The 15,304-nt window shown below is 46.1% G+C and overlaps 1 protein-coding gene across 1 annotated transcript in view; it reads left to right on the top strand.

Annotated features, from left to right (window-relative positions):
- Window positions 1-15,304, top strand: part of LOC147660783 (neurogenic locus notch homolog protein 1-like) — a 415,745-nt gene that overhangs the window by 183,276 nt on the left and 217,165 nt on the right. The window contains exons 8-9 of the mRNA XM_086951469.1: window positions 3,666-3,851; window positions 14,309-14,422. Coding sequence (XP_086807595.1) covers window positions 3,666-3,851; window positions 14,309-14,422 — 300 coding nt within the window. The remainder of the gene's footprint in view (window positions 1-3,665; window positions 3,852-14,308; window positions 14,423-15,304) is intronic.

The raw sequence follows: 15,304 nt of genomic DNA, 5'->3' as shown, positions 1-15,304 counted from the left end.
GAGGGCAGGGCCTTGTGCCAAGAAGTACCTAGGAGGCACTTTTGAAACCCACCCTGCCCTCAAGCCCCTTCCTCCCAAAAAAAAAAAATCTTACTGAGGCTGGTGCTGATGCCCTGGAGTGTTTTCACACCCCTTAATGGAGGTCTGCAGTTCGAAGCCTTGGAAAACAAGCTGGGAAACCACTATTTACAGTTTACACAATTTACTATTGCCCCTGTGATATTGGCTCCTCACAGGGAGACCGTGTGATAGCAGCCTGAGCCGATATAGTGTGTCATACGGTGGCACAGTGTGAGTTGGCAGGTATGCCAGAGTAAGGTTCCCTCCCATCAGGGCTGGACTGGGAACCGAAACCAGCCCTGGCAAAGAGCTCGGCTGGCACCCAGGGGCTGGGGTGGGGGAGCGCTAGTGGAAAGCTTTGTGTTTCTTTTGTTGCAGGGGGCTAATATTGCATCTATGCTGCAAAACCGGCCCCCAGTAACAAAAACACCCCCCAGGGGTCCAAAGCTTGACCCCACCCTGGTGGGCCACTGGGGAACCGCCCAGTCCCCGCTACAGCCAGTCCCCGTGGAGGACAGATGCAAGACAGCAGAAGCATGAATGAATACAGGCACCAATGTCATGTCATTTACAGGTGTTTCAAACAGATGCAGCATGACAGTCCTGCTTATGTCTGAGTGCTGGGATACATATGAGTGCAGGACACAGCTATTTACTGGTCGAGTACTGAAAATCAGTGCCTAAAGCAGGTCAGAAGAGAGGTATGGTATAGGTCTGTGGATGTCCTAGTGCCTGATAATAGCCATAATAGAAAAGGCACTGTGCCAGCAGTGTGGCTTCCTAAGCATTGGAACAGTGATGCGTGGTGTGTGCACATCTAATTGTGCTTCGTGACATCATCGTGTATATAAGTGCACAGTGCAGATAAGAATAGAGGTCTATTGACAGAAGTATGGCCGCGTCCATGGGGAGGCAGAGAGGCATGGGCAGTATTACATTTGCAAGCCAGCTCTGTCTCTGATGATGCCTCAGTTAGCAGGACTGGGCCTACATACCCTTCTCACAAGTCAGTGTGCTTCAGATATGGCATGTAGAAGTTACTGCTGATCTGTTTCTGGGATGCAAGCACATGCTAATGGAACATGGGAACCTTACATCTGAAGGACTGAAGCCCTTACAATACCGATGCAAGGCCCATCACTAGGTGAAGGACCAAAGAGAGTGAGAGACTGCTGCCATTTCAGGATAAAATTAAAATGCTAGCCCTTATTTATAGCCTCCTCTGTGCTCTGTATAAGCATTTACCCCCCTTTTTCCTTTCTTTTTCCCATTGTCTTCTCCCTCGTTCTCGCCCTCCCTTATTCGCCTACTGGGGCTGATGGGTCAGTGCACTAATTTATCCAGTTCAGAGATCTTTATTCTTCCTCATCGTCACAGGTTTGAACGCCAGCGGGTCCATTCAACATTTCATGCTGCTGAGGTCGATAAAATAAGTACCATTTAGTTATTTAAACATCTGGGTGCTTGATAATACGGCCTTGTTAATTCCCATAGAAGCCCATGTTCTGATGTTAACATGGGCGTCTATGGGAATTAATAAGGGCGTATTATCAAACCTATTATCGACGTTTTATCAGCAGTTTTCTGACGATAAAACGGTGATAATTTTAACACCGGTCCTTGATAATATCCCTCCGGTATTTTAGCACGAAAACACCCTTCATGGCTAATTTTGCAAACACACTTTATGCCATGTTTACCTCCCACTTTCTGAACTTAATCTCTCTTTTTACCCTCTTCTTTTTCTTTAGGTTCCCTCTCAGTGACCCTCCTTTCTCCTACTCTACTTGTATCAACTCTCTCATTTTACCCCTCCCTCACCTATCTCCTATTTCTATCTGTCTCCCCATATCCTACTAGAGTTTTTGTCAACCATGGTGAAGTCAAATGTTTCTCTGCCACCTCTTCTCTCTATGGTGTACCATTTACAGCTTGTAGGAGGAATACGACGTACCTTGGTGTAGGAGCCTTGGTATCTTCTACTCCACTTTACTCCACTCTATGCCACTCCACTCTACACCACTCTACTAAACGTCACTCTACGCCACTCTACTCTACTCTACGCCACTCCACTCTACGCCACTCTACATTATGACACTCTATTCCATTCCACTCTACGCCACTCCACTGATGACACTCTATTCCATTCCACTCTACGCATCTATGACACTCCATTCTACAACATTTCACTATGTAACCTTCCACACTATGACACTCCAGTACTATACTCCATTCTATGACACTCAGCTCGATTCCACTCTACTTCATTCTATGCCATGCCACTCTACACCATGTCACTCTATGTTGCTCAGCTCCGCAACACTGTATGCCACTCTATAACACTAGGCCATTCCACTTTACTCCTCTCTACGCCACTCCACGACATTCTACACCACTCCACTCCACTCTTCGACACCCCTCACACTATGACATTATATGCCACTCCACTCTACTACACTCCAATCCACTTTACTCCACTCAAAGACACTCTACGCTACGCAACTTCACTCTATGACACTTTACTCCACTCCACGCTACGCCACTCCACTCCACTCCACTCCACTCCACTCCACTCCACTTATCTTCACTCCACAGCACTCAACAACACTTTATTCCACTCTACAAAACTTTACTCCATGTTACGCTATGCCAGTCTATGGCACTCCACTCTACGCCTCTCCACTCTACGTCACTCCACTCTATAACACTTTTCTCCACTGTACTACACTCTATTCCATTCTACACCACTCTATGCCAATTAATTCTAGGCCACTCTACTCGACTCCACACCACTCTACTCCACTCCACAACACTACTCAACTCTACAACACTCTACTCCATTCTAAGTCTCTTCACTCTATGACACTCTACTCCACTCTATGCTACTCCACTCTATGACAGTCTACTCAACTTTATTCTTCTTTCTCTCTTGCCTTTCTTTGTTTATTTCTTTCTTTCCTTCTGTTTGCGTTTACATCCTTCTTTCTTTCTTGCATTCCTTCTTTCTTTCCTTATTTCTTGTCATCCTTTTTTGCTTTCTTTCTTACTTGCCTGTAGTCTTTCCTTCTTTTTTCTTCTTTCTTTCCTTTTTTCTTCTTCTTTCTTTCCTTTTTTCTGGCCTTCCTACTTTCTTTCCTCCCTTTCTCTTACTCAGTGTTTTTGTGCCCCTTTCTTTCTCCAGACCCAGCAGTCTTAACATAGAACGCCTACCTGTATGAATGACGTGACTCTTCCACCTTGTAGTCCTTATTGTCTTAAATGACATTTGCTGTACATTGATTTACACACTTGTATGACTCATTGTCTCTGTATAATATGCCGGTGATTTAAAGTGCTAGGATACGCTATGTTGGGATGAGTAGTGCAATAAAATAAATGAATGTGAAAAGGGGCTGAGGAGAGATGTGTGGTACCATTGGAGGGTGGTAGTGAGAGAATCTGAGAAGAAGGGGGTCTTTGTTGGGGCATGCAGAGGGGTTCACACCAACAAAGATTGTCGCACCAGGCACCACCAACACTTGTGTACCTGTCCAGTGGTTGGGCCACCACAATCGTGACTCATTCGCTTGTTCATTTTCTGTTTCTCACATCCCCTTCCACCACAGGTGCCGACCCCTGCGAACACAACGGCAGCTGTGAGAACACGCAGGGCTCCTTCCTCTGCCGCTGCGAGAAGGGCTTCTCTGGAGCGCGCTGTGAGGTGGACTTCAATGAGTGCGAGTCCCAGCCCTGTGCCAACGGGGCCTCCTGCCTGGACCTCCTGGGGCACTTCCAGTGCCTGTGTGTGCCAGGTGAGCTGAGGGGAGGGAACACACGCTGAACCCACCTGTGGTATTGGATGACGAGGAGGTGCCTGGCATTTTCCATGCTTTGATCTTCACGCCTTGTCATGTCGTCTTCCCTCCCTCTTCTCGGGAAGGAGCAATATGGGTAGCATTGGGAAATTCTGATTTTTGTAGGAAGGGCTAAACCTAGAAGAGAATCCCCTAGTGGAAATCCATCATGGAGGTGGAAATTTTCCTTGATGAATTGTCCTCAACTTTAGAAGCTCCTTAAAAAAATCTGAGAATTGGAAGATGAAATTCCTACATGTTTATTCTTTAGATTTGGCAATTCCTCTAGATATTGTGATTATTTCTATCACCGCCCAACGCCAAGCCAGGCCTAGGTGCCAGGGTGACTGTTACATGTATACATTTAGCTGATGCACAACTGCCTCTGAGGCCTGATTAGCAGGCATTTCTCTGACACAGTGGAAGAGGGTATTTCGTGGCAGGCATAAGGGGAAAGTGAAATAACTAGCTAATCAGTGGATGGCCTGTTGTAAAACTCTATATATAGGGAGTACCACCCTGCACTACCAGTGCGTCAAAAAAAGTGATGCACCGGCGGGTAAACCTTACAAGAAAACGAAGCCTACAGGGCAGAGTTCCGAATAGTGGTACTACCACTCCCCAGTGTATAAGTAAAATGTTGTCCCTTGGCAATGGACTTATCCTAAGCCAGCTCAGATCATGGACGTCATTTAGGGGTCGACCGAGGTCGCAGCTGCCCAGTGTGACCCTTGGCACTGCCTTTGTGACCCCTGGCCTCAGAGGTGGCAAAATCAGTGCCAGGAATAGTGACAGCTCGTCCTTTCAGACATTAGTTGGGGCTCAACTCGCTTTGTTTTCCTTTTTTTTGTGTTACACTAATAGTGAATAATATTACATTACTTACTATTAGCGTAATAAAACATGGAGCACAATTAGGTGGTTCTAACAAGTAGGGTCTGCGATGGGGGGTCTCAGAGACCTGGAAAGGGTGCAGAGAAAAATGAAAGGTGAGGGAATACGTACTCGCACTGGAACAATCCTAACTCAAACAAGCATTTACAATGCAATGGTTTTGCCTTTGTTAAAGTTAGAGCTATTGGCATTGCTCTTGACATTTTTATTTATGTTTTTTTTTAACATAAATAAATGGCATTGTCATTTACAATGCCACTAGCTTTATCTCTCGCAAATGACACACACAAACACACACAGAGCCCCCCCCACACACACACCCACACAGAGCCCCCCACACACACAGCCACACAAAGCCCCCCACACACACAGCCACACAAAGCCCCCCACACACACAGCCACACAAAGCTCCCACACACACAGCCCTCCACACACCCACACAGAGCCTTCCACACACACCCACACAGCACAAGCAGGCAACAGGGGCACACGGAGGCACAAGCAGGCAACAGGGGCACACGGAGGCACAAGCAGGCACCAGGGGCACACAGAGGCACAAGCAGGCAACAGGGGCACACGAAGGCACAAGCAGGCAACAGGGGCACACGGAGGCACAAGCAGGCAACAGGGGCACGAAAAGTGAGGCACAAGCAGGCAACAGGGGCACGAAAACTGAGGCACAAGCAGGCAACAGGGGCACGAAAACTGAGGCACAAGCAGGCAACAGGGGCACGAAAACTGAGGCACAAGCAGGCAACAGGGGCACACGGAGGCACAAGCAGGCATCAGGGGCACACGGAGGCACAAGCAGGCAACAGGGTCACGAAAACAAGCACAAGCAGGCAAAAGGGTCACAAGCAGGAATTGTAATTTAGACTGGGCTGAAGTGGAGAACGGTCAGTAGGGAAGTAGTGCGGCTGGTGCAGTGGTGTGCTGCAAACTTGAGCTGCAGTGAACTGTGAACTTTCATAACTGGAAGGTCCTAACCAAGTATTTGGGGGGAGTAGGATTCCTTTTCATTAACAAGGGTTCTATGCATTAGTTTGAGGGCAACCACTCTGAATTCCTGATTCAATAATGAACCTACAAAAAAAAGAAACTGCTTAGAAGGCAGGCACTGCATCCCGACCAGGATTTCTAAGCAAATCACAGCACAGCTTCTACTAATGCAACCAACTCTGCTTTACAATACAAGCCAGCACAACACTCCTTCATTGACTCCAGCAATGGATCTACTATGAGCTCTGTCAGCCTGACCCATCTGAATCCTAGTTCTCATTTCAAAATTAGGATCCAAGACAGCTTTGTGCCAATGCATCATTATAATCACTTGGCCTAGTGAAAGAAATGATATTTTCCAAAAGTGCCGTAAACACAGACAATGCACGCAACCACATAAACACAAATCAGTCTACATTTTAAGACAATTGCTACTCTGGAAGTGGGAACTAGTACAGGGATCCTAAGCAGAGCTCAATCAGTGCACACGTGATACCTCTACTGTTTATGATCACAACTGAGGCAGATGAAAGCTCAAAGTTTCTACTTGATTCACATAACACCAAGAGCACACACAATAAGGTCTACACAAAAGAAGATGGCTGGCAAGTGTATGTTGTATCTTTGGCTCCTAGGATTTGCACCTAGTGGCCCTCAGATGACAATCTTCGCTTGTATGTCAACAGATTATTCACTCACTAAACCAAAGAAAGCACCATCAACTAAAAGCCATGTATAACATTTTACTGCAGCGACAGGTTAAAGCTCTGCAGTTAGTACATTCCCACCAACCTTACTGAGTGCCGAAACAACAGTGGAAATCTCGCTCAGATCCACAGTGAACATAACTAACGGGGCCCCGCACTATTTAGTGACCCTTGTCCCCAGAATTTTTCATCCTATGCTCCTGGCTCAAACACACTACTCCACAGGATACCAGTCTTTCGATGCAATGATACAATATCAATTTCAAGGCTTTCACTTAGCCTACTTACCCTGAAGCTGGTGTATCACGGATCACGGATGCAGCATTGGCAAGAACAAAACCTTCACAGCAGAACTTACCTTCATTTGGAATAAAGATGGATAATGTCCCTAAACAGCGGGGAAATATATTTCGCAATTATTCTGCAAGTGGTTTTACATTCAGGGTCAGAGCATGACAGGAATGAGTGAAAATTGAAAGAGGCATTCAAATCACATTCCATTTACTCAATTTGCTCACAAGTCTCTTTTCTAGACGCATCCCTCAGCATCTTTCTCCCTTTGGCACTATGCTGGAACTGATCTCCCAGTGAGAGATTAAATGCCACTAGGATTAAATGCATCAGTCTTTTGCCTCTGTATCTGTCATTATGCCTACGTATCTTTGGGTTGATGTTCCCATCTGTGCCTGACAGAACTTGATGGCCTGCTCCAGGGCAGCATCCTCGTCCACCTGCAGCAGGAACAGAATATTGGGTCACAGGGAGGAACTACCAAATACAAAAGTGCAAAAGTGATCTAAAACCATATTCATCCAAAATAATGTAAACATTCTTAAGAAATGCTAAATAGAGACATGGGGCCTCATTTATGAAAAGTGACGCATCGCTGCGTGAAAACAGCGATGCGTCACTTTTCACTGCGCACTCCTTGCGACACTAATGATGCGTCATATTTAATGTATGACGCATCATGTCGCAAGGACTTACAGATACGTCAGTATTTCTGACGTATCTGTAAGCGCAAAAGTGACGCATTGCTGGAGTGTGTCACAAAAGTGACGCAACTCCAGCAATGCGTCCTTTCACATGGGGAAAGCCCCATGTGAAAGGGCTTGCGTCAGTCTTACGCCTGCTGTGAGGCAGGCGCAAGATTTTGACGCAACAGCGTCCTAAAAGTGACGCAGTGCAATCTCATAGATTTCACTGCGTCACTATTACGAGGCTTTTTGCGGGGGAACGCCCCCTCTGCATACATTATACCTGACGCAGGTATAATGTGGCGCAGGGGTTTAAAAAGTGACGCATCTACCTAGATGCGTCACTTTTTAAATATGGCGCAACAAGGCGCATATTTCACGCTGCTGGTGCGTCACAAAAAGTGACGCACCGGCGGCGCAAAACTGACGCAAGGCTTCATAAATAAGGGCCATGGTCTCTGCAAAATGAGGGGAGGAGAAAACAGCAACAAGAAAGCGAGAGGTGGATGAGAAGGGAATGACAAGAATGTGTGTGTGAAAATGACGGATATTTGATGGTCACGGAAGACAAGCGGGAACAGGAAAACCCATAAGAGAATGGAGGGAGAGAACACCGAAGGAAATGGTAATGTGTTGGAAGTAAAAATTAAATTCTGAAGAACAGTGGGAATAGGGATAGTGATGAGTAAGATGAAGGAAATTTAGGGAAGACCAGAGGTACTTGTCGGAACATGAAGTTGGGGAAAATGAACAAAGGTTATGGGATAACTAGAGGGAATGCGAAAAGTGCACATAAGAAGATTATGAGGGACTGTAAAACGTTAACGGCTAAGAAATCAAGGCAATGTACTAAACTCGGAGTATTGGGGAAAAGGGAGACAAAGTAATAAAAAAATAGAAAAAGGTGGAGGGTATAACCTCGAGAAAAGTTGCAGAGTGAAGTGGAAGAGGTAAGATAGAGAAAAGAAGAGGACAAAAAGAAGAACAGAAATAATACAAACATCTGGTGCACAAAAATCAGAGAAAGTACTAGGGAAGGAATAAAATGAAACAAGGAAATACTAGCAAGAGGTGAAAGCTGGAAAGAAAAATGAGAACAAATCTGTCTTGGAGAAGACCGAAATAATATCAATCAGGGACACCGAATTTAGAGAATAAGAAATAATTAGAACCGGGTTGAGAAAGAAAACAAATATATTAATCACCTGTCATATATATTTATTTATTTATTCGTATTTATTACCTTTCTATTTTGTTTGTTACGTTGCAATTTCTGACCGCAGGTTTATATTGTATCATACATTAAACAATAAGAAGTGGTATATAAAAAAAATACACACTGCCTATCATGAGGCAGCGTCTATTGCAAAAACATGGACTCCCACAACACAGACCCACCAATATCTGCTGCAAAAAATATCTCTGATCTAGGACTATCTTTCACTGGTAACTCGGTTATGTGCAGCCAAATTCACTTCTGACCTATTGCTTCATATTTAAGGCTGGCTTGATTTTGGAAGCAGATAATTATGTATGGTAGACATTTGTGAATTTAAGTTTCTGAAGCCGGAGTTATTCAATGACTTCACATGCTTCTCTACCAGCTTGCCTGATAAGAATCGCCTACAAACCTCAAAACTAAGTTCCATAGCAGCTGCTGACCAATTAGGCTGGCACTTGAGCGCTTCATTTGCCATGAATGGAATGGAGGCGGCGCAAGGCTGAGAGCCTACTATACCTGCAACATATGAATGATGCACTGCAACCCATACCTTCAACACGTGGAAAGATGGTAAATTAGGAAATGGGTGGAAAAAAGCAGCACCATTCACCACTAACTGGGCAAGCATGGTCTCTATGGATATTGCCCAAAAAAACAGAACTCTGTTGACGTGGTACTACGTGCAACGAGCAACGACAAAGCCAGTAGGCTGGCTTTCGCAGACTGGTGCCATGTTTACATTGTATTTGTTTTAATTGCAAGCACATGCCACAAAAGTAACTCTGGGCCGGTCAGCCATCTACATCACAATTCCATCTCATACCCAACAATCTGGGGACAGCACCTGGCGCTAGAATTTACTTACCCGGGAGTGTGGGGGGACAACCGAATGACAGGGTCATGCGGTATATCCAGGGAAGAATGCGCAAGTGAAAGTCTGGACAGCTACACAACGTTGTGGGGCGATACAGCAGTTATCTTCGTCACCCACTGACAAGTATAGCTTGTGATGGGAAAATTCCACGAAGAGCACGTGGTAGAGAGTAACCCTGCTCTTCTCAGATACAAGTAAGAGGTGTTAAGCAGGGAGGGTGATGGCATCAGTTTATATTGGACTCCGTTCTTCCTAGACCATCGTGATGGGAGGAAACTCAGAGCGACCCCACATAGATGGTGGGAGAGATGCAATTTAAGGAAATTGTGAGAGGTACCGACTTTTTTTATTTTAAGGGTTGGAGTAATGAAACCTGCACCCAGGCAGATGATCTTATGTCCCACAACCATCCCTGTGAACTGGACACTTCAGTGATGAGGGCATCCCCCGCCTCTGTCCCCAACCAGGACCCTTGTGTTTAGCATTTGAAATGTGATTTTTCTCGCAAAGGAAGGGCTTTCAAGCCACCAAGCGCTCTCTCAATGCGCCTTTATTATGACTTGCATCATGCCTTGGTTTCCTTGTGCTAACACACGCATAGATCTCACAATGCACCTACACGCAGTACACACTTGTATCCGAGCAGCAGTGAGTCATCCACTCAGCCATGACAAAGCACTTCCACCCTAACCTGCTACATGAGCGTATTTCAGTACTGAGTCATATCAGCCTCCCTCAATACACTTAGATTCCGATTTGCAGAGTAAACTTATCTTGAAGTTCAGAGGTAGAGTTTACAAAATGCACACCAGTCCGAGTACTTGCACTAACCAGCACTCCTACAACGCACATCTAATCTGCACCGTATAAAGCTCTACCACTACGGAAACTCTCACAATACTCCTCGGTCCTGACTAACAGTGTGCACTGGAAACGTAGTACGAAGATTTCGATTAAGCGCTTACGCTGACATTGCACTTTATGATTTGACATTGACTCTGATGTATTGGTACAGATACACTCATTTAAAATACACTAAACATTTTCTCAATGGAAACTTAAATCATTCTGCTCTGTGGTCGCCACCAAACTGTCGCAAGAGTTAATTCTTTGGCCACTGCCCTCACCCCTCGCCTTATTAAAGCGCTGAAATAAATACGGGTGTCTGTAAAAAATGAATGATATCGCCGTCTCCTTCCACAAAAAAGCTAGCTTCTATTTTAATATTAACATGAAAGCCTAAGCCCTCAGTCATAACTTCTATCATTCAGTTGCACTGAGCATCTCCTGCACATGGAACTGCTGATCTAGACAAAACTTAAAAATGTAACGTATTTAACGGGACATCACAACCGTACACCTTAGTATCTTTCCGTGAAAATGAGGACCACCGCCGCGGGAGATGAGCCTTCAGAAGCGGAGCCTCCCCTCCAGCGTGACAGCCCCCCACCCCTGTGGTCCTCCCCTCACCTTCCCTCGGTACCGGTTTCCTCCCTCCTCCGACCCTTGACACTCACCTCCGCGGTGTGAGATGTGTCTGCAGCAGAAGCTCTGCTTCTTTCTCCGGTGCAGGAGCCTCGGGCACTTCAGCAGCAGCACCGAGGTCAGCACATACCCGCCAATAGTGGAAAGCAAGTACAAGGCTCTCCACTCCTCCTCCGGATGACGTGGCGGAGGCTCGGCCGGCTGGGCCAATCCCAGCGCGGCCCTGGCTGGAGGCACACGGCTGCTTCCTTCGGGCCGGCTTCTCGCTGCGGGCAGCATCTCCGGTCTCCCTCACAACACGGGAGACCGGCAAGGCAGGCAATGGCTTCCCCAAGGAAGGGGGAAGCAGAAACCACGTCCTCCCGGCCCCGCCCACAACCAGGCGGCGTGCCGGACATCTTCTTCCGGTGTTTCCAATGCCGGACCAGATTCGGGGGCGTTCCCGAGAACAGGCTTTCGGCTGACGTCGCCAAAAGCCAAAAATTCTCGAGAACGCCCCCGAATCTGGTCCTGCATTGACGGACAAACGTGTCTTCCAATGGCTAGCCTCCATTTATGGAGCTAGCCAATGGAAGACGGGGCGGATTCCAAGCCCCATATACTATACTCATTAGGTTTTTTCCTAGCGCATGCGTACTTCGTACGCATTGGCTAGGCAAAACCTAAAAAGGTATCCTCTCTACGAAAGTAAATGATCAAGGGAAAAGAGGAAAGAACATGTACTTCAACCATATTCAGAGTTGGGAAGAGGAAAACCTCTTTTTTTAATATACGACCCTCACCCACTCCAGTAGTGTCATGCTTCATCATCGGGTTCACCCTGACTCCTGAAGGTCAGGGTGGGCACAATCGTATTCCAGGGAGCATTTTGAAGACAATTGTCTGTTTTTTTCCATTGAAATAAAAAGCCCTAACTCAACCCAGGTATCTCTTTATTAGCGGGGTGAGCGGGGAGATTGAAAACTATGAGAAGGGGCAACAAGGATATTGTGGTCCTATGACCCTAATATAAATGCGCCACAAGTGCCTTTCTTTCATGTGATTCACTGTGGGATATCTGTAAACACATCTACCATGATGAGCTGCAGAGGAATGCAGACTTGTCGCTGGCTCCTCTAGTGCATAGGGTGCCAGAACCAGTCTCCGGCTCAAGAAAGTGGAGGTTTAGACAACGCTAGAACCTAGTCAAGAACCCCTATGATGAGTCCCTGTTTATAGCCTCCCTGATAGCTAAATCGCTTATTTTGCAGTGCTGCAAATCAGAGACAGTACCAACACTGCAAGCATGGAAAATAAAATTATTAAGAATTCAGGGAAGGGAAAGAAAATATGCATTGAGGACAGGAGCTCTTAGGAAATATGATACATTTTGGAGCGTCTTCGAATCCTAGACTGAATATGGTGGATAGCGATTTTAACCACTTCCTCGATTATTAGTCTGCTCGATCAATACGTCTCTTGCACTATGCACATTGCACTTTATGAGTAGTTTTTTAAACTGTCTAAATTTGAATATGTTTTATTTGAATGAAGCCAGTATAAGTTGTTTCTGATTCTTGGTTTTTGATATGCACTCTATTTTGTACTGTATTTACTCTGCTACTAATATGTCATGTATGGTTTATCCTGTGTTTATGAACTCTCAATAAAAACATTTTTTTTTAAGAAGGATCATCATGTGGCCCCATCATGCCTCAGCCACATCCTTCTAGAGCTCAACACACTCGGAATCCAAAAAAGTAGTTATTGTAGCAGTATCTTTCAAAGATCAGTAAATTCACTGAATATGAGACACCTTTTTCAGATGCCGGGCGCACAGTAGGAATTAAGACTAAGCAAATTCATTTCGAGAATTTTTCCCTGGTAAAGGGGATATAGCAGTCTCGCAGCATAGAATGTATGTGAGAAAGGGATGAGTCTAAGAGAGCCCTCACCTTCACTACAGTACATTGGTTGATGCAGGAGGGGAAGGGGTCATAATAGCCCACAGTGTGTAACCTTAGGTAATAACCAGTTGTAACGCTTCAGATCCAGCCAGAGAGGATTATTGATTATCCGTGAGGCACGCCGCTCGTTTGCTATCAGTTGGCTACATATATGCAAATAGTACTGGTGAGGGCTGCAAGCACGCGTGGTAGGACAGAGTTGGCGATTTCTTGACTTTCAACTTATGAGTGGGCAGCTGTGGGCAGACTCAAATACCTTCACAGACCATGTTGCTGCAATCAAGGGAGAATAAAGGCTGCCAGTGAAACCAGGAGGCCCTTCTGTGGCCCAGCCATACCTTTGAGGCACGACTCTCACCCTGACTGACCATTTTCCAGTCTGCTATATTTTGAGGTCTCTAAGTTTTCCTGTTGAAATCAAATCTGTGGATCCAGTCTTGTGGAACGAGTCTCCGTGATTCAAGCTCTTCGCCTGCCTCTCTGGATGCAGGTCCTGCTCTTTTCATTGGGTTCAGCCCTCTGGAAACATTTACAGGCTTGAATCCAACACTACCAGGAAAAGAATGAGGGCTAGATGTATGACCTGTTTTTGCATGCGCAAACGGGTTTGCGGCCCTGCATGCAAAAATCTACAGGGCCATGTACAAACCCTATTTAGCGAGTCACAATTTATTTGCGACTCGCAACTACAAAGGGGCGCTCCAAGGGCGTCCCTTCCAAATTGCGACTCGCTACGCAATTGCGGTTGCAAAACACTCACATTTTACAGCCCTCTTCAAGAGGGTGGTAATGCACTCACAAATGGGAAGGGGTCCCCAGGGGACCACTTCCCCTTTTCAAATGCAGGGGAAAATATTTTGTAGGGGCAGGCAGGGGTCCCAGGGAACAATACCTGCCCTTAAAAGAAGAAACAAAAACGTTTCATTTTTTTTTTTTTAATGCAGCCCGTTTTCCTTTAAGGAAAACTGACTGTATTTAAAAAAAACTGCTTTATTTAGAAGCAGTCCTAGACATGGAGGTCTGGTGAGCCCAGCAGGCCACAATGCCTGGAAGGGCCAGCCTTTCTCAATGAGATCGCAAATTGCGAGTGCCTCATGAATATTGATGAGGCATGCAATTTTCGATTCCATAAGATCTTGAAACAACTTTACTATGCGAACGAGGTTGCTCTGCCCAGGTAAGCGCGCCTCCAGACTGGATCACCGACCTCCAGGGATGAAAGCTCTTTATGTTACTTGTCTCAGTTTTGAATGTCTTTCTTCTTCCTACCAGCCTGCTCTATATTTACTTTGCTCTTTTTCCCTGCTGCAGGATATGAAGGTGTTTTTTGCGAAATCGAGACGGACGAGTGCCTCACCAGCCCCTGCCAAAATGGAGGGGTCTGCACCGATCGCCCAAACGGGGTTGACTGTGAGTGTCAAGCAGGTAAGACGTCGGGGTGTATGGATGAACAGGGCTAAGAGTATAATCAGAGGCAGAAAGATATCTGGGCGGAAAGAGGAAGAATGGGCAACAGGGGAGAGATGGGAACATCTAACGAAAGCAGAAGAAACTGTAGAAAGTGAGTAAAAAGATGATAGGACAAGTGAGGCTACAGTGCCAATAAGGCACGTAAAAGTCCGTTAATGTTGATATATCAGCTGCACAGATGCTCTAAAGCCATAAGACGTGAGCCTGTCTCAGTCAATCAATGAGGGTTGGTAAAGCGCAGCTACTCACCCGCGAGGGTCTCAAGGGGCTAGGGTGTAGGGGGTGGCTTCTTTGAGTCCGTGGGTCATCCAAAGAGCCAGGTCTTGAGGTCCTTCCTGAACTGGAGCAGTGTAGGGGCGTGCCGGAGGTGGAGGTTGTTACAGGCCTTGTCTGTGAGGCAGGAGAAGGACTTTCCTCCCATTCTGGTCTCGTAGATGCGTGGAATGGTGGCCTGTAAGAGTCAAGGTTTGAGGGATTGGTGGTATCTGCCATCTCAGGACATCCACCTCATAAGAGTAAGACAAGGTGTTCAGGAAACATTAAGTGCCACTGTTAGGCTTGAGGGAGCCTGTTGATAAACTGTTGGGCTAGTGGAGGCACAGTTGCTTCAAACAAAGTTCCCCTAACCTCCAAATGAGGTGGTGGAAGCAGTGGTTGGGCTAACAAAGCATCTGTAAATTTTTGACAGAAGTATATGCAGTACCCAGCCCTGACTGGGTTTGTCTTTTCTTTCCATTGTAGCCTGTGAGAGAATATCTGTTGATATTTCTTTATGTCATGTTATGTTAAGACGATTTGTTGCACACACTTGTCACCTGTGAAGGTATCTAGGCTCTT

This window comes from Lissotriton vulgaris, unplaced genomic scaffold (assembly GCF_964263255.1).
Source record: "Lissotriton vulgaris unplaced genomic scaffold, aLisVul1.2 SCAFFOLD_1465, whole genome shotgun sequence".
Lineage (NCBI taxonomy): Eukaryota > Metazoa > Chordata > Amphibia > Caudata > Salamandridae > Lissotriton > Lissotriton vulgaris.
Note: the sequence above shows the minus strand (reverse complement) of the source record. Positions and strands in the feature narration are given on the sequence as shown.